The 20,598-nt window shown below is 37.1% G+C and overlaps 1 protein-coding gene across 6 annotated transcripts in view; it reads left to right on the top strand.

Annotated features, from left to right (window-relative positions):
• The window catches only part of sik3 (SIK family kinase 3), a 300,542-nt gene that overhangs the window by 252,991 nt on the left and 26,953 nt on the right, over window positions 1-20,598 (top strand). For 3 of the 6 annotated variants that reach the window (XM_043676611.1, XM_043676610.1, XM_043676613.1), the window contains exons 10-16: window positions 4,770-4,847; window positions 7,648-7,757; window positions 8,786-8,942; window positions 11,045-11,200; window positions 12,012-12,085; window positions 13,397-13,540; window positions 19,508-19,670. In XM_043676611.1, coding sequence (XP_043532546.1) covers window positions 4,770-4,847; window positions 7,648-7,757; window positions 8,786-8,942; window positions 11,045-11,200; window positions 12,012-12,085; window positions 13,397-13,540; window positions 19,508-19,670 — 882 coding nt within the window. The remainder of the gene's footprint in view (window positions 1-4,769; window positions 4,848-7,647; window positions 7,758-8,785; window positions 8,943-11,044; window positions 11,201-12,011; window positions 12,086-13,396; window positions 13,541-19,507; window positions 19,671-20,598) is intronic. The other 3 variants (XM_043676614.1, XM_043676615.1, XM_043676612.1) reach the window with 2 other exon arrangements.

Here is a 20,598-nt window from a genome sequence, read left to right as displayed (position 1 = left end):
TACTACTGTTTTAGGCAGGGCATTCCACACCCTTACTACTCTGAATACAAAACCTTCCTCTGACATCTATCCTATATCTGTCACCCTCAATTTAAAGCTATGTCCTCTCATGTTCACCATCACCATCCAAGGAAAAAAGCTGTCCACCCTACCTAATCTTCTGATCATCCTGTATGTCTCTGTTAAGTCACCTCTCAACCTTCTTCTCTCTAACAAAAAAAAGCTTCAAGTCCCTCGGCCTTTCCTCATATGACCTTCCCTCCATATCAGGCAACATCCTGGTAAGTCTCCTCTGCACCCTCTGCAATGCTTCCACATCCTCCTATAATGCAGCTACCAGAACTGTATGCGATACTCCAAGTGTGGCCACACCAGAGTTTTGTACAGCTACAACATGACGTCTTGGCTCTGAAACTCAATACCTCTACCAATAAAAGCTAACACACTGTATGCCTTCTTAACAACCTGACCAACCTGGGTGACAACTTTCAGGGATCTCTGCACATGGACACCGAGATGTCTCTGCTCATCCACACTATCAAGAATTTTACCATTAGCCCAGTACTCTGCATTCCCGTTACTCCTTCGAAAGTGAATCATCTCACACTTTTCCACATTAAACTCCATTTGCCATCTCTCAGCCCAGGTCTGCACCTTATCTATGTCCCTCTGTAACCTGCAACATCCTTCTGCACTGTCCACAACTCCACCGACCTTCATGTCATCTGCAAATTTACTAACCCATCCTTCTATGAACTCATCCAGGTCATTTCTAAAAATGACAAACAACAGTCGCCCCAAGACACATCCTTGTGGAACACCACAAATAACTGAACTCCAGGATGAACATTTCCCATCAACCACCACCTTCTGTCTTTTTACAACTAGCCAATTTCTGATCCAAACTGCGAAATCACCCTCAATCCCAATAACCATGGTCAAGCAGGTTTACGCTTGGCCTCAGCAAAATGAGGAAAGTCTCAGGTAGAAAAGTGCCTATCACCTACCTACAACAATATCATTTTGTCAGTGGTACAGAGGTGGATGATGGCCCTTAAGTCACTGAAGTCTCTTTGAGTCTCATCCTGCTGCTGACACTTTACCAGGAGCACATGGCTGCTCTGCCACATGGGATGACTACCTTCTGAGTCTAGGTGGCATTTTGTTGAGTACGAGAGGACTCAAAAGTAGCTCATGGACACCCTTGTGGCAATGGCTGCCTCTGCTGTAACCCTTCCCATCCCTATCCCTTGCTCTTATAAACCAATCCACCATACAGAGTCTGCTGACTGATCCCTTTTATCAATTCAACATAGTTAGCTTGCTGTAAGGACAGGGTCCATCACTGTATTATCTGGATGCGGTCCCAGTGATAGCTAACACTTCTGTTGATGCTACTGGGTCTTCCAGCCCACTAATTACTGGTAGCTATTGGAATGCATTCTCATGCCTGAAAAGGCCAGCTGCTCATAGACTACACAATGGGCCTGAAATTCATTTGGGGCTCCCTTGCTTAACTAAAGCGCAGTTGATCATAGCTTGTTGACCCATCAGAATTCCTCCCTTTTGTGTGCAGCTACTTAGTTTTGTGTTGTTAAAGAAGTAAGTCCACTTTCACCATACAGGTCATTCAGCTATTGCATGCATTTCATTATTACGAATTCGCTGTAACACGATTGACGAATTTGGGACATTGTTTCTAAAGTACGAACTTTTAAAACATGTGTTAGCTGTAACAGGATTACATCGCCAAGATTTTAAGCGTTGTTTCTAAAGTGCAATTTTTCTATAAAATGTGGTCGCACAAGAACGCAACCATTGCATTATAGAAGAATTACCTGTATGTCAGAACTTATCATTTCACAGCTCAGAGACCAAGAATGACAAATGCTTATTCCCAGTCATCGTTTCTTCTTTTGTAGTGCATGATTGTGAAACAACAGTTAATTTTCTCCATAAAAAATACCTGTAACAAAATAGCCTGAGCTGCCATTAATTTTGGAGTGCTTTGTCACAAGAACATTAAAATGTTAAGGATCAAAAAGATAATTGAATCCTGTGAAAATTATTTTCATCACAGCATCAAACTATACTTTCAGCAGCCATAGTGGTTTTACCGCCATATTGCTGCATTGCAAACATCAACATGTTCCATCCTTCCAAATAATTCTTTTTGTTTTGATTTGAGTTTTAATCTTGCTGTTATTTTCTATCTTTTGAAGAATTATGATGTGTACAATTCATTATCATGTACATTTCAAAGAAATTTCACTTCACTTGTTTGTAACCAGTAAAGTTTTAATGTTTCCTGATACTTTATCTTTGTACTTGTCATTTTTATCCTAGAGTATGTAACATTTTTCTTTTACGTGGCTTGGCACCAAAACTAAATTGCATTGTGATCTTACCTGTGCATTGTACAGTATTAATATCACTTTAGCAAGCTTCATTTTTGTGAACTGCATGTTTGAACATTTAAAAATGTATTTTTGAGATTTAATGAAGTAACTGTACTTTTTGAATATTATTAGGAAATCTTGTTATTCCTCCATACAATGTTGTAAAGCATATCCCAGTATTTTACGTACTTGAATATGGAGTTTGTACATAGTTAACTCAGCTTCACAATGTTTGTAGACAGAGCTACTGTGTCATTGCTGGTTTTCATTCTTGTGACATTCTGATTAATGTCCATTGATTTTTTCATAATAGCCAATATCCGACAAGTTTTTAAGCTTGTCTCCCTCTTCACCACAGCCTGTATACCATCCACTCCAGGTTTATGCCCCAGCTGTAGTGAATTCTAACTTTTCTGCAATATTAGTTTTGATAGAAGTTGACTATCAAGTTAAAGTTATGCTCCATTGAATACTTCCAAACAATGATACAACTATTTTATCTTTCTTACCACTTTAAATTTTGAGTTCCAAAATAGGAAGAACATTTTAGTATCACAATGTTTATCCTTACATCTCGTACGTTCTTTATTATTTTATTCTAAACTATGTTCTACAAAATACACCTATTATCATTCTCTCTCTACTTTTTTGATTTTATATCACTTTTAAAATTTTAATGTAACATTTTAATTAGTCTTCTGTAAATGCTTATATTAGATATTGCAATCTTTATAATTGTAGATGTGTTTCCTTGTGCCTCAAATTTTCCAGATACATTTGTTTCTTTCCACATTTCTAAGGAATGTTCCACTTTATATGAATCCATTGTTGATCTTACTGGTACAAGTGCTAGAATATATTCAGTAGCATTACATTGCGGTCATTAGTCATTGGAAATTCCACTGTTGTTTATTATGGATTGTGCAATGCTCACTTGCAAGAACCAGATGAAGAAACAACTTGTCCTTAACAAAGTAATTGAAGTATTTGATCCATTAAACACTTTGCTGTCACACTTACTTTTATCCCTGAGACAAAAGGTTGAGAGTTACGCCCCAATTTAGGATACCAACACACTATCTATCCAACACTTCAGCATGGTTATGAAGGAGTACAACAGTGTCATGGCAGAATATTAAACTGTGACTCTGCCAAGCTATTCAGGTGAATTTTATTTACGAAAAGTCTAACTTTTTGAAAAGAGACAAATTCTCTATGTACCAATTAAGATTTAGCCCCCAACCAGTGCAAAATAGATGATTGTAATTCCAGTCATTGGGATTTGTGTAATGTTGCTATGCAGAAATAGAGTCCAATATTTACCCATGTAAAAACAATGACAACACTTTGACAGTAATTGGCTATTAAAAGCTTTACCACCTTCTGAGGATGTGAAAGATGTTGTACATAAATGTAATTCCCCTCCTCACCATAACTATGGCATCTGTTATCATGTTTCCATTCATTCAATAAAGTAAAAGGAGTAGGAGCAAAAGCATTTCATTGGCCTTTGAGTCTGTTCTGTTAGTATAAAGATCATGATGTGGATGGGACGGTGTTGGACTAGGGTAGACAAAGTTAAAACTCACTCAACACCAGGTTATAGTCTAACAGGTTTATTTGAAAGTACAAACTTTTGGAGCACTGCTTTTCTGTTTCAATTCCATTTTATTTTATTCACTTAGTGTCTGGATAATATTTAATAATGTTTAATTTTACACATCTCATCTCATGATGTATCCAGCAGTATCTCATGATTAACTAAGGCAGCAATCCTTTCTAGCATTTGCTAGAACATCAATTTGCTATCCTTAATTTCCTAAATTACTCTCCTGTCAGAGCTTTTCTATCAACTGCAGCATTCCTCACCTCTGCATATTGATTCTCGCCCAAGTGTTTGAAATTCTTGTAACATCATTGTTTGATTCAGGGTACATGTCACTCACTTGAATTCTTACTGATTAGGGTTTTCGGCCTGTGGTATCTAATTATACTTTTTTTTTAAACCAGTGTTCTTCAATTAATGAGTATTTCTTTTCTTGGAATTACTTTCTTCTTCATGTTATTCTTACCCTTCCTCCTCAGGGCCTGGTTATCTATGTTGAAATTTTTATTCCTTCACCCTGCCTTCCTTTACACTGTAATTGTTTCCTAACCTGGCCAGGGATTGTACTCCATGTCCATTTTAGCAATGACTATTTGTTATGTACATGCTGATATATTTTGAGCAATGATTATGCCATGAAATGAATCCCCTGTTGACACCTATAGCTGTATAAAAACCTATTAACTCTGACTTTTGTGTTGAGTATGACATTTTGGAGAAACTGATCACTTCTTTTCTGACTTTCCTATGCTCTTTAACACCAGGCTGAGCAAACAGGTAACACACTGAGTCTAAATGTGCCACAAGTGCAGCTCATCAACCCAGAGAACCAAATAGTGCAGGTCAGTTATGAGACCATTAGATGTTTTTGGTAAATGCACATATGTTCAAATGTAATTTATTTTAATCTATTCTATTTGAGATCGTCAAACAGTTTGGGGCCTCTTAAGGCCATATTGCCCAGATTTATATTTTAAAAAACGAAAGTTCTGAGAATATCTACTCTAGGGTGTAGGTTTGCTCGCTGAGCTGTAGGTTTGATATCCAGACGTTTCATTATCTGGCTAGGTAACATCATCAGTGGCGACCTCCAAGTGAAGCGAAGCTGTTGTCTCCTGCTTTCTATGTATGTTTGTCCTGGATGGGGTTCCTAGAGTTTGTGGTGATGTCATTTCCTGTTTGTTTTCTGAGGGGTTGATAGATGGTATCTAGATCTGTGTGTTTGTTTATGGCGTTGTGGTTGGAGTGCCAGGCCTCTAGGAATTCTCTGGCATGTCTTTGCTTAGCATGTCCCAGGATAGGTGTGTTGTCCCAGTTGAAATGGTGGGGTTTTTTTCCTCCTTCTGTAGGGCTACGAGGGAGAGAGGGTCATGTCGTTTTGTGGCTCGCTGGTATTCATGTATCCTGGTGGCTAACTTTCTTCCTGTTTGTCCTACGTAGTGTTTGTGGCAGTCCTTGCATGGAATTTTGTAGACGATTCCATGGGACAGCCTAAGCAAAGACATGCCAGAGAATTCCTAGAGGCCTGGCACTCCAACCACAACGCCATAAACAAACAAACAGATCTAGATACCATCTGTCAACCCCTCAGAAAACAAACAGGAAATGACATCACCACAAACCCCAGGAACCCCATCCAGGACAAACATATAAATAGAAAGCAGGAGACAACAGCTTCGCTTCACTTGGAGGTCGCCACTGATGATGTTACCTAGCCAGATAATGAAACGTCTGGATATCAAACCTACAGCTCAGCGAGTAAACCTACACCCTAAACCTCGACCTGAGCTACAAACCTTCACAAACCTTGCAAAAGTGTCTATTCCATTGTGTTCTTTAATTTTAATGGATCATTCATTTTTCTTTCATGTTATAAATGAAAAAAAACTTTGAATCTTTCCTTGATAATGATCTGGATTTTCTGGAGCATATATGAAAATTCTTAGCCAATTGGATTATCTTTATGGAAGTTGTTTACATCTCCCTTGAAAAAAAAATTGGGTTTGAGTTCATTGAGTCTCTGTGTTATAAATCAGAAGAATTGACAGATACGGACACTGTTCACCCTGGTACAGATTTTATATGCTAACAAAAAATAGGAATAAGATTAGTATAAGAACTTTGGGGAGCAAAGGCCATTCTGCTCATCAGGCCCATTTCTCTCTTAGACCATGTCATGCTTAAATTCCCTAAACATCCCCAGACCTCAAGTCCTCCTTTCTAATTCTCTTTGAGCCAAATAGATTCATCAACTTTGTAGCCTGAAATCTCTTTCTTTTCTGATTATTAAATTTGCTGAAAATGTACTGGGCATACATGTCACAGAAATTCTGTTAATATCTGCAAAGGAGATCATCTAAGGCCATACTTATTGCAAAGCAATTCTAAACAAGGAGCTAGTTGCTCAGTTAGAAAACCTCAGAATTTTTACTGACAACTCCTCAACTCAGTTGAGTTTTTTCTTATAGCTTAATTACAATGGCAAGAGTTGATACAATACTTCATAAAGTAATATTTCAACTAACAAGGTTTAATTATATATAACCATGGGTTGGACATTTGATTTTTGATCTGAGCCTTAATTATTGACGATTGAATAATAGTTTTGTGAAATACGATTATTTTTCCAAATCCTAGTTGTAAAATAAAAGAAACAAGAAATTTATTTTTGAGAGTCTTTAATAGGTTTTACATTGGAAAAAAAGGCACAAGTCTATATTTTTGAAAAATATACCAGCCCAATATAAAAATGTACGTACGACGTAAAATGAGTAATTTGATATTGTGCTCATTCATCCAAAAATTGTCATTTGATTAAAACTCCAAAATTCTCTGTACTCAAGCAGCAATTAGTGATGTGCATGGTGGAAATTTGTTGGCATTTGCCCCAGAGTTATGCAATGCCAGTCACTTTTTGTAATATTGAATGGAGGTTTAACAAACAGTGTTGATTCCAACCAAAATCGAGATAATTTGTCCCAAAACCTAAGTAATCCACTAATAGAAATTTCAGTAGAAATTACATGTGTAAAATACCTTGCCAGGTCAATGTTCTAAATCCTGCAGTTAATTGCAGAGATATTTTTGTGTATATTTTATTGTGCTGCTATTAAACTACAATTACTAACTGAAATTAGACCATGAAGCATTGCCTCAGCACTTTTCTTTCTGTGCAGAAAGTATTTACAACACTTTTGGTTTTAAAAATGCTGCCTGTGATATTCTGATCTCTTTGAAAAATATAGCCAACATAGTATTTGTAGGTTACTTAAGTTAGTTATTCTGTTAAAATATGCTATTTGGTGCCTTCTAAGTAGCATTGTGAACTCACGATGTTTTCCAGGCTAGTTATTGGAACATATGTTTTGTCATTTGATTTTCATTGCTTGTTCTTCCATTGTCCATCCTGATGAACATTGGTTTAATTGCATCATTTTTATCCAGTGCATATTGTTTCAGTGTTTGCCAAACATTGATTTCTAAACTGTACAGATCTCATAATATTTCTTAGTCAAAATGTCTAAATTTTTATTTAAACTCAATTTGTGTGGCTGGTTTAGTTATGATTGGTAGCATTAGCAGTGACTGATGGTATTAAAATGAATTCTGTTCATTAGTTGTGATGTTGGTCTTCCTTCCTAGACTGATGGCAATATGAATCTAGATAGTGATGAAGGTGAAGAACCATCACCAGAGGCACTGGCACGATACCTATCCATGAGGAGACATACTGTTGGCGTTGCTGACCCCAGGTTCGTGTTATCAATGTGACAATTTTGCTTACATATCCAGCATAAACATTTGTGGATGCAAACATCATTTTTGTTTCACAAATACTTGTGCATAGATATTAGGGAAATCAACAAATTGTAACGGTGCTAAATGGCTCTGTTTGTAAGAACTGTAAAAGGCTTCAACATGTGCATTGAAATGGTGGAAAAGTGACATGATGTTCTATAATATTTGTTTCGTTCCAATCAGACACAGTACCCAACAGTAAAAGTTAGAAAAATACGGAATTGATTTTGACATTGTAATGGTATTGTGCTCAATATAACTTGCATGCTCAGACTGAAGAGGTTGAGAGACAGAAAAGCAGCATGTAAAAAGTAACAATTGCATGGCATTAGGGAATTGGGGATGGGTGTTGGGGAAGAGAGCAATGTGTATCCTAGGTGACTCTCAGCGGTTGGAAATGTACTGGAGTGCAACAAGTGTTAGGCACACTTAAATACTTGTGTTGGAGTGCAATTTTTCACAGAGTTATTTTAGGGTTGAATATTGCATTACTAGAAAACTTTACAGATCAGCTGGTTTAAAGGTTTGGGTAGCTGCTCCCCTAATAGCTTATCGGATAAATACATAACTTGGCTTAACCAAGTGAGGCACACGTGTCAAGGAAGTTCAATTTTCAATATCAGATCTGAGTCCGCTGCCAGAATAATGATGGATATATTAAAGCTGACTTCAGCAATCTTGAACTATGGAGAAATTGTGTAATTTTCTTGCCCATAGTTATTATTAAGTGACTTTTGCTTGCAATGTTTAACATATATAGGTGTTAAGCAAGAAACAAGGTCAAGCCATCATGCTCTCCATTTTTCTACATCATGCTGACAGTCAATCTTTTAGACTTGCATATCAAGAATATCAGGCCAGAAAACCAGAGAGTTGCCATGCAACAATGCAAAATATGACCAATATCTTTGGAAGAGAGGGAGGGGTTAAATATGGGCGGAAATTTAACAATTTAATAAATTTAAATGTTTTTATGATATAGAACTGAAGTTACAGAAGATCTGCAGAAATACCACCTACCTGGTTTTCCACGTGTCATGCCTCAGGCTCCCTTCCTTCAAATTGTTCCAAATGTTAATCTAATGCAGAACATGCTACCTACGCAGAATCTGCAGCCAGCCACACAGTTGGAGTACAAGGTACGGATGTTCCTGCTACAAAATATTTAATCAATTAGGAACTTATAGTTTAACTAAGGTATCTCTGAGTTCCTGCTGGTGATGCCTCTGAGCAAATCAATACTTCAACATTGCCTCTAGCAGGAACCCAGAAGTAATGCAGGCATTTGCGGAGTGTCCAAATAAAAATTGTAAAATGTATCAGGAATATTTACATTTTTAAATCAATTAGAAGATTAAGGTGGTTGCATGACCAGATTTTCTTTATTTGTTCAGACAACATGTTGGCTGGGCCAGTATTCAGTTCTAATCCTAGTTGACCATAGCATTGCTGGGAGTCATATGTAAGCCAAACCAGGGATCGATGACAGAGCATTAGTAACTCAAATGGGTTTTTACAACAATTGACAGTGGTTGCACAGTCATCATTCGAAAGCTTTTTTATTCCAAACTTTTATTGAATTCAAATTCCAGCATTGGCTATAATGCAGTTTGAACCCCTGTCCACAGAAGATTTAGCCTAGGGTTTTGAAATTCTAGTCTAGTCTACCATTGTGCTATTTCCTCCCATAAATCAAGTATATGTACAGGCCATAAAAAGGATACTAATTTATTGTACTTTTAGTGTGGAGCTTTACCTGTCAAAACCTTATACTGGAATGTGGTTAGGACCTTCCAAGATTTTTAATATATTAAAATGATTGATTACGAGCTTCCGAATTAACTCTGTCTAATATTCTCGTGTTCTCTCATTAGGTGCCACTCCACTGTAAACATATGTAATTTTAAAATTCACTTTGTCATCACCTATACCTTGTTAAATAAATGATGTGTTTCAACTAAGTTAAAAATTCTGCACCCTGAATGAGACACATAGTCCAAGAAGCAGAATTCCTGAGGGTTTGTCTAAAGAAATCTTCTGGGAACAGAATACAATATGTGTACTTGTTAGTGAAATAGTTCAGTTGTAGAAAAAGAATCCTGAAAAATGCACTGAAGTGTCAAGAGACGTTATGGGTGGAATTTGACACTCCCTTTCTCTCCACAGGAAGCATAATTAGAGGTGAGTGTGGAGGAGAACAGTGTGAAGAATCTGTAGGACAAATAGTGGCCTTCCCGTTCTGAGGCAAACTTTATGTAGCCAATTAAGGGATGATGGGGGGGGTCCATTATTCTTTCATAACTGTCAACAGGAATTTATCCCTGTGAGGAAGAAGGGTTCTAAGTAGGGGATAAACTGACTATGATTAACCAATTATGTTAAGAATAGTGTCATATTGAAAGGAAAATCACACAATATTGCAAAAATTAGGGATATATCACAATGCAAATCCAATTCTTTAAACCAGTGTTAGATAATGTTTTGCTGACAACAACACTGCTAAATTACTCTTAAACTTTCTGTTCATTCATATTTTCAGTACCCACACAATGACCTTGAATACAAATTTTTCCATAACAAAGCTCGTCAAATATCAGGAACACTTTATTCCAAGATAACAAAATACAGCTGTTATGTAAAATAATAAATGTAAACATTTCCATTCATCGTCTTCTTCTTGAACTCCATTCTCTTTTCCCTTTGACTTTTCTCCCCATCATCGATATGTGTACATTAATTGTTTTTGCTGAACAGTTCATTTAATTAATGCTGCTAAAATCATGCTTGATGTTCCTACTTCATTTAGAGGTAACTTAGCAACCACTTTTTTAAAAAAAGGCAGTCATATAAGAAATCCTACATTTTTTTTTTGCTCCAGAGAGGGCACTATAAACCTTTGCAACCAGATAAACCAAACAGCTGAGATATCGCTTGACTAAATATAAGCAACGTTATGAGTGATTGATGTACTGTGTGCACAGCTGTTGATTTTTCACTTCCTTTCAATTTGTCCTGGGTGCTGAAAACATGCAGATAATGTGAAACTTAATAAGAATGCATTTTCAAATTCAACAATGAGAATTTGAATTTTTGAAAAGGATACTAAGGGGAAAATAGTAGAAAAGTATCTACAGGCTGTTACAACTAGGCAGAAATATTTTACCAGTCAGGAAATAAGATTTTAGTAATGTTTGATTATGTATTGCATTTTCTTCATAAAGTTTTCTCTTGTCCTCCTCAGGAACAATCTTTGCTTCAGCCTCCAACTCTACAGTTGTTAAATGGTATGGGACCGCTCGGTCGCCGTGCTTCCGATGGCGGAGCCAACATTCAATTACATGCTCAACAGTTACTAAAACGTCCAAGAGGTCCTTCACCATTAGTCACCATGAATCCAGTAAGTAGTGACACAATATGCAACCATGCAATGAATCAGCACCAATTCAGTGTCAATAAAATTTTCTTCTTTAATGAATTATATTGATACACGGTTGGTAATTTTGTAGAACATAAAAATGTTTTCAACTTGGCTTATAGTCCACTGACCACATAGTTTTCTTCAGGATGGTGCTGACATTGAGCATCCAGTGAGATGTGTTAGTGGGCAGACTACTGACATGTCTGAGATTTTCACCCCTGTGCAGAGAAGCCCAAAATTGCTTGTGCGTCTTCAGTCAGGTGATATGAACTTGTCTTGCTAAGAACCATGAATGATCATGAACTTTTAATGCTGTTATGCAGGACAGCACTTAGAATCACTATTTTACTCTCTTGTATTTTGATCTTAAAGAAATGTTAAACAGGAGGAACTTCCATCGAGACTACTTGTTCTGTGTGGTCCCAATCATGACCAGCATTGGTTTTCTCCTCTTACCAGCAAACAATCTATTGGACAATTGTGATATTAAATCTTAAACTTGGTAAAATAATTTAGCTTTCATGTTACTTCCAGTTAATAGCTGTAACTTTGAAGCCAGAATCGTTTCAAATCCTTAATGTGCATACAGCAACCATTTCCAATGCAGTAATTAAGCACGCATGACTGCAGAATACAGTCACTTCAGATAATATTCCCTTTTAAAAAATATTGCCCACTGTCTTTCTAAGTGATTGTGCAGCACTTGGTTAATTTCTTTTGTAGTTCCTCCATACCCTATACATCATCTTTATTTTGTAGATAGTATTATACTTGCTTCTTCTCCCAACAGCACGCTGTGCCAGTTGTCACACCAGTAGATGAGGAGAGCTCAGATGGAGAGCCAGACCAGGAAGCTGTGCAGAGGTATGTAACTGTAGCAGGGACATTTTTGTTATTGATCTCTTTCAATTTCCAGGCTATCCCCAGAAGAAGACATACATTTAGAATTGCAAGTACCTACTTCAACCTTTTGTAATATCTTTGATTTGATGTTGAGCATCGTAAAACTGTTTCTTTGCCACCTCCCAAGCTGGGCTGGCCTCTCCATTCCATAAATGGCAGTTCATTCAAGGCCAAGTTGCCTGTATCTGACCTGTGCGAGGGATATATAGCAGGATCCATCTTGCTCACCCAGCATCCCGATCATAGCACCCTATTAATTGAGTTATTCCCAAGGGAGAAATATCCATGTTGAAATTTGTGCTTTACTAAAAGCCATATATTTGATATGCCTGATGCTTTGAATGTGTCCGCAGTGTCACAGTCAACCTGTCAGAATGTACATGAATCACTTATATAATTGTTGCACAAATAAGCGTTATGATTTGCTTAAACTATCTACATAGTGACAAAAGATACCATTACCAACCGAACTAGCAACCCATGCATATTGGCCGCTTAGTGTTTTAATCATTAGTCTAGAACCATAGAAGAAACGAGTTATCTTGGTGATATGCAATTATTGTACATTGCGTGGTATAGCACGGTTGTTGTTGATATACAGAATACAATTAGTACCTTATTATCCAAAGCAATACCACAGGATAACTGTTCATAGGTCTAGCTTGTATTTTAGCGCTGATAAAGATGTGTATGTTAAAAATCATTATCTGTGATGCAGATGAATCAGATTGGTTTACACAGGCTTGGTGGTGGTGGGATGTCCTACGTGTTCTATAAGGCAGAATTTGAGTTCTGTGGTGCAGTATAAGGGTATGACCATAGATAAAGTCTTTGCATTTCAAAGAATCAATTTTCTTTCATTTGACCAAAATATGTTTAGTCTCTTACTGCAGAAACGCAGTGCAGCATTCATTTTGCTGTTGGGAGCAAAAATAAAATAACTTGAGCAGGAGCAAAAACTATTGATGATAATACTTGCTACTACCTTTATTCTGGTGCAGATTCATGATCAGAACTCTCACAGAATGGAGTTGACCTAGTGAGAAGGGTGAAATGCTACTCAGCCTCACCATTAGCAATCAGTAACCTGGGAATGCTTTCTTTGCATACAAAGAACCTTAGACAAAGAATAAATGTCACATTTAGAAAAAAAATATAAGCACTGTAAAACTAAATTAAATTTAATCCTAATCTTCTAATTATTAGACATTAGTATCATAGTATCTATCTCACATAGATATATTGCAACTTAAATATACACTTGTATTGCAGGTATCTGGCTAACAGGTCTAAACGCCATACCCTTGCAATGACCAACCCTACAGCTGAGGTCCCCCTAGATTTGCAGAGGCAGCTGGGACAGCAACAGGCAATCCGCTCACGGGCCTGGGTTCCTCACCCTGAGCAGCACAGCCGGTGAGTGGCTTTTGCACAGAAACCTCAGACGTTAAAATTGAACTACTGCAGATGTGCAGATTCCAGAGTGATCACTTCAAATTATTTTGACCTCTTTTAAAATCTCCTGCGCCCATTAGAAATGGAAAGGAATTAACCTGTGCTGTTGCCTATCTGCCTTTCTGCTTTTAAACCTTGGCCTACTTAAGTCGCAAAGAAGGTGGATGTTGCACAGTGCAGTTGTGGCAACAGTCCAAATATTCAGTTCCACCTGAGTTTCCTGGAGAGTCTTGGGGAACTGTTTAAATGATCCCAGATTGCCCTCAACCAGTTCCTAACAACTTGTGACTGAGAGCAAGTTACCAAACCACCTTTTCTTTTAGAAAACATATTTAAACTGGAGAAGTGTTGAACCCATATAATTAGGGTGCATAGGTTGCACAATGTATTTTACAATTTTGAAAAAAATGCATGAAACAAATCTTATAAAGGGGAAGATCAGAAGGAATTAAGAATTCTGAAACTATTAAATGGGTAATCGCAGAAAAGAAACACTTGCATTTAAAACCACGTTTCATGATCTTAAGATGTCCATAGCACTTTAAAGTCAGCAAAATACTTTCAAAGTATAGTTATTGTTATAATGCAATGGTAGCCAATTTGTACACACTGTGGTCCCACTAACAACAGTGAGATGATAACCATTTTGTGACATTGATTGAGGGTTAAGCATTTGAAATGATGTGTTAGAACCTTTTACATCCACTTGAAATTTAATATTTAATCTGAAAGGCAGCATCTTTAAAAATGCAGTTTCCTCAGCCTACGTTTTGCACTAAAGTCCTAGAGTGGGATTTGGAACCATAACCTTCTGATTTAAATGTGAAAGCGATACCAAGTATGTCATGACAAATGATTATTTGAAGACAGTTTAGTCATAATATTTAAAAGAATAAACTTAATACATAGGGACAATAAAATAAAAGTTATGGGAAAACGTAGGTATAGAACTACTTTTTTTGTAGGTGAAGCACTGACACTCTATGTTTAATGACTTCTTTCTGTGCTGAAATTTTGGTGAAATTCATTTTAAACTATATGTTGAATGACGTTTTAAGCCCATAACTATTCCCTGTCTTTTAAATCATTTAAAAAAATGTTTTTATGTTGTGTGTAATTTGGAAAAATGTAGGAAAAGATGTATGGAAAGTAGAAGGAAGGGAGGTGAAATAGGGCGGGATTGGATGAGGAACAGCAAAGCCAGGAGGTACAGAGGAACCTCTGTTATCCAAACTAGATGAGCGGGCACTGTTTCGTTCAGATAATCGATGATTTGGTTAATCGATTCAATGCCGTTCTTTTGGGGCTCGGAGTTTTTTTTAATAAAGTCTGCTCCCCGTTCAGGAGACTAGCAGCAGCACAGTGCACGCAAACCCCCGTCCGCCCACAACTCGCCCCCCCCCCCTCCCAAAACACCACTCCCACCCCCTTCCACCCCTGTACCCTCTCTAGGACAGCCGGACTGGACAACAACAACAAGACTGCTGCTGCAGCTACTGCCTTTTTGGGGGAGTCTTCAAATAGCATGTGCACGCGTGCACACACACACGCGCGCACAAATTTTTACTGCAACTTTTTGACATCTCTGCCCTGTACAGGACAATGTTGGAGAGATTATGTGGAGAAGGGGGGTTTAGGGTACACACCTGTGTAGAACTCCAAGAAAGGTGTGGGAAGAGAGAGAAAGGGGGGATGGGAGGTCAGTTATTTAGAGACAGTGCCTGCGCTGCCATCAGTCCAGGACTGTTCTTGGCAGCATGTTTAATCACTACAAACAGAAGACCCGCTCAGTGTTGGACACATGACTTTGATTCAATGTTTCTGTCGGGGCCTCGAAATCTCCTTCAGATAATCCGATTTTCAGATAATTGGTATTTGGATAATCGAGGTACCTCTGTATTAACTTTATGGGAGGGAGCTGGTGTCAAGAAGTAAATGACTGGGATTGTAGGGTTGGTGGTTCTGTTCCATTCACTAAACAAATTATTATTTCAATATGTTGGGTTCTCTTTTACTCCTACCGAACAATAACTCTCCATGGTGGTTGTGAAATCACTAATTGTTTTTACTTCTAATGTTGGGAAGGAAAAGGTGTTTCGAGGCAAGATTTTTTGGTCAGTACCGTTGGCTAGGGAAGAAATAGGACATGTTGATTTGCTCTGTGGATCAATGGATCAATTATCCTGTTTAGTGGCATGGATAGCTTCTGAAAAAAATATTAGATGGGTGGGTTGCAGAAGTGGGAAATAAGTAGAGTATCACTCATTATGAAAATTGACTCCAAATGTTTCAAGCAAATCAACAGAGCTATGAAATAATATTATAAAGGTACCACTACATGGAATAGACAACAGAATGGTCTTCACTGCACAAGTACAGGATTTTTCATTCATTCATCTAAATAGGAGGGTGGGCATTTCTAAAGGTGATAGAAAAATCTCTCCTGCCTCCTACCAATCCCACACCGCTCTGTCCCCAAGGGCAAAAAAGCCTGCCAGGCAAAGTGCCAATCAGGCACTTATATGGTGACCCTCTTGACCAATCAGGTGCTGTGGCTGAGATGTCTCACCCTACCTGAAGTTGGATGCCAGCATCTACTGGCAGCTGCATCCAAGGTCCAGATTTGCAGCAGCCCTGAAGACCAGGATCAATGATAAGGTAAGATCAAGGGGAGAGGGATGTGTTAGAGGCAAAGGGTTGACTTTGAATAACCACCCCTTTGCTCCCTTTCACATTGGGGTATGTGTAGAACATCTTTCTCTCTCTTCTCCCCCTCCCACCCCACACACACCCTAAAAACAATGCAGACAAGCTGTCCTGCTTTCCCATTTAAGAAGACAGCCACTTCTCTCACCTGCCAGGAATGAGGTATTTGGGCTGATGATGGGTTGAAGCTTTCAAATGATTGATTAATGATGGCTTAATTAGTGGTGGGGCAGGAAGCTTGACCATGGAGAAGCAAATTACTGCAGATGCTGGAATCTGTTCTGAAAGCAAAAAATGCTGGAGATCACAGTGGGTCAGGCAGCATTCATGGAGAGAAAGTAAGTTAACATTTTGTGTAAAGGTGATGTCAGCACTGATGAAGTCATCTAGACTTGAAATGTTAACTTGCTTTCTCTCCATGGATGCTGCTTGACCAGCTTGACCATCAACATAATTGCTAGGGGACAGGTATTACGCTAGTCCTTATCTACCTAATTTTTATTTTTCCTTCCCACCACATTGAGGTCGGGGAAAGTTGGAAAATCCTGCCTTTAAATTTTGCCATTTTTTAAACTGCGAATGTATATAGTTAATGTCAATTAGCATTACCTTAATCATTAATGATCACTATTAATATATTACTAATCTACTATAAATTCTGAGAGTAATAAGCTGCTTCCTTGGGAAAAGTTTCAGGTACAAACACAGATCTCCAAACTCAGGCACATGGTTTATCCTATTTGCTTTACTTGAAACAATAATGCACAAAGGTTTTCATATGTATTTAGATATATTTCGTGGTAAAATGCTTGCAACTTTTCAAACCAAGCTATCCATGCAAATCAGTTCAAATTTGACAAATTGCTTTTATATTTTTACTCACACCCTGCAACTTCAAATTATTTTGGATGCTTCTTAACTATTAGATTATTTTTATCATATCCATGGTGCATAACCTTTTGCAACACATTGACAGAACTAAATACCGAATGTATGTAAATTTGCAAACACTATTGATTATATTATCAAAGCTTGAATCAGTTACCAATACAGGGTTACTGCCACGTTGGAATTCTCAGTCTTGGAGATAAGTGACACAAATACAGAAGCTGTTAGTATCAGTAAGTTGCTGACTCTGTGCAAATCAATGGTTGTGTTATAACTTGGAATTCTATTGCTGATTTCACAAAATGTTTGGAAACAATCCAGGCATTAGTTGTTTTTTTTTTAAGCATTATTTGAAAAAAAAGTTGTATTTTGTTTAATGCAAAATGCTATACCCTTCATTCAGCTAGGAATTTTAAAAAAATTATTTTGGCTAGATTTAGGGCACTTTTTTAAACTTTGTTTGCATCATGTATTTTAAAAATTAGTTTCCTAATATTTACGTGAAATAAAGACAATCAATTATCAAATGTTAAAAATCACACAACACCAGGTTATAGTCCAACAGGTTTAATTGGAAGCACACTAGCTTTTGGAGCGACGCTCCTTCATCAGGTGATTGTCCTGATGAAGGAGCGTCGCTCCGAAAGCTAGTGTGCTTCCAATTAAACCTGTTGGACAATAACCTGGTGTTGTGTGATTTTTAACTTTGTACACCTTAGTCCAACACCGGCATCTCAAAATCAATTATCAAATGGTTATGTTTGGTTTCTACTGAAATAATAATAACATTTAACCTAATGTTTCTTAAGACCTTTAATTACCATGCTACCATGATGAAAGAAAAGGATAGCTCTTGAGAACCTTAAGTTTTTACAATTGGTAAGACCTATAACTCTAATGCACAAGCTGTATAAATGAGGTATAGTTGTGTTATACACAGATGAAAGGACATTCTGTGGAGAGAGATTAATTTTTGACTATTAATATTTAAATCTCTTCCACATTAGCAAACACATGATAGTTTATATGTGTATTTATAGCTATTTAATTTAGAATTGGTTAGTTAAATTATGTTCAATTTCTTAAATTGAGCTATTAGTTATGATTTTTGTAAAATGACAAAAAAAAGTTATTTTACCATTTGAAGCTAACATTTTTGCATGTAAAATTAGCTAACATAAAATAGCTTGACCTGACATTTTATTCAAATACTTTCCCATTTTTTTAAATGCTTGCCGTAACAGAGTGCATGGACCTTAATCTTGCAATGACATTGTTAGATAAGGGAACTGATCCTGAAAAGCATTTATTTGCAAAGAACCCTTGTCCTACTTCCTTTCAATTTACTCTACTCCTGCAGTTTGGCTGGGAAAAGGGCCCTATAAATGATTGAATAGAATCACAGAACTGATGAAAGCTTTTCAGCCTGCCATACCTGAAATGGCTTTCTGCAAAGCAACTGAGCAGTCCCACAAACTGCTCTTTGCTCATGGCCCAACAAATGTCTTCCCTAAAGGTGCTTATTAATTTCCCTTTTGAAAGACCTAATTAGACCTGACTCCACCAGACCCTAAAATAGTGTATTATAGATCCTAAACGCTTGTTACATTAAAAAATCTTTTCCAGCTATTGACCTAAAGAAGAGTCATGTAGATTTCAAAATGTGAATTCCATTTGTCTTTCCACAGATGCTGAATTTCTCCAGCACTTAGTTGTTCTTCCATATGTTGGCATGGGGGCTTTTTGATTCACCTAAGTCCGTGTCCCTCTATTTATTGTTTGTTTTACTAATGAAAACAGTTTCTATCTACTCTATTAAGGCCCCTATCTATTCACTTTCTCAATCTAGATCCCTCGTAATTTTGATCATCTTCATCGAATTTCCTCTCAACATTCTCTATGGGGAGAAACCCTAGCTTCCCCAACCTATTCACATTGCTGATGTTCCTCATCCCTTGAATTATTTTTGCAAATATTTTCAGCATCCTCTCTCCCTCAAGCCTTTGCATCCTTCCTGAAATGAATTTTATAAAGAAGTTTGCTTTGTTTAAGAAATAATCTTTTTGCTACATAGCTGTTTCTATCCATTCTTGAATTGGTTAATATAAATTCACTTAGAGGAAAATAAGTAGAGAAGTTGTGAATAATTTGCAGAAGTCTATATTTGGGATGTGGAAAGAACCTCTTTAGAATCTGAGGTAGCTTATCATGTTTTGAAGTGCAAAAACTGAATGAAATAAAGTTAAATCAGAATTTGAGAAGAAAAAGGTATAGTACAGCTTAATTTTTGCAGTTGCAGAGGACACTTTGTTTGAAAATTATGCTTTATTTCAGTGTTTGCTACAAAGACCCCAATACCTTGCACCTTCCGACAGAAAGGTTCTCTCCAGTTCGCCGTTTCTCAGATGGTGCTGCTAGCATCCAAGCATTCAAAGCCCATTTGGAGAAAATGGAGAAAAGCACAACCACCAACAGTAGTATAAAACAACTACAGCAGGTACTACAGTATTTCACAGAATTAATATGAAAATGTCAGGCAGAGTGAAAAATGTATCTAAAGCTGTGAAGTACAGTTTAATATTCTCACTGGCCATTAACAGAGATGGCAAGTCTAATGAGAAAAGTGTATTATCCCTATCCTAAAAGCATCTTCTGAGCCTGAAGAAGGCCATATATGATTAACGTTTCCACTTTAATGTTAAACAATATTTTATTATTTATTGATCTTTTTTTTTAGTTATTTTAACTTAAGTGCTTCACTAGGAAGCTCACCTCAGGATCATAGAAGCAAACTTCATCGTAAGACAATTTCAGATTTAATTGTTGGCTGCATCAGGAAAGAAGCAGTGGTGGACAAAGCTATTGTAGTTGCTGTTTTACCTTTGAAAATCACTTTTGTTTTTGTCCTGTTTTATCCACTGCCATTTGGACTGAGGGTGTGATTACTCCTTTTGATAACTTGGAAAAAGTTGATGACAGAACAAAAATGGTAATTTAACAAGAAATGTTCCAACTCCTAATAATGTTTTAATACTTATCTGAACAAAGAAAAACCCAACACAGGATTTTTCAGTTTGGGGTACCAATAATGGGAACTATTCCTCAAACCTACCTGTTATTGCCATATAGCTTGATTTTTGATCTTCTTCCATAATTGAAATTTGCTAGTGTAAAGATGGTATGTTTATATTTTCTGTATTTTTGATTGTGGATTTAAATTGGAAAAGGACTGTTTTAAAAACTTACTGTTGTATAAAGCAAGGACTGTGGAAGGTATTGCTGCACGTTTTGAAAGCAAGCTACTAGCACTAATTGTAAGTGTTATTTATACTGTTGTTCAACCAGCAGTGAATATTTATCTGCAGATAAACTGGCCAAAAGAATGTGTACAGAATGAGATTTAGCAGTTTTAAAATATCTAAAGC

Source organism: Chiloscyllium plagiosum, chromosome 35 (assembly GCF_004010195.1).
Source record: "Chiloscyllium plagiosum isolate BGI_BamShark_2017 chromosome 35, ASM401019v2, whole genome shotgun sequence".
Taxonomy (NCBI): Eukaryota; Metazoa; Chordata; class Chondrichthyes; order Orectolobiformes; family Hemiscylliidae; genus Chiloscyllium; species Chiloscyllium plagiosum.
The sequence above is the reverse complement of the archived record's forward strand: the minus strand, read 5'-3'. Positions and strand labels throughout refer to the sequence as shown.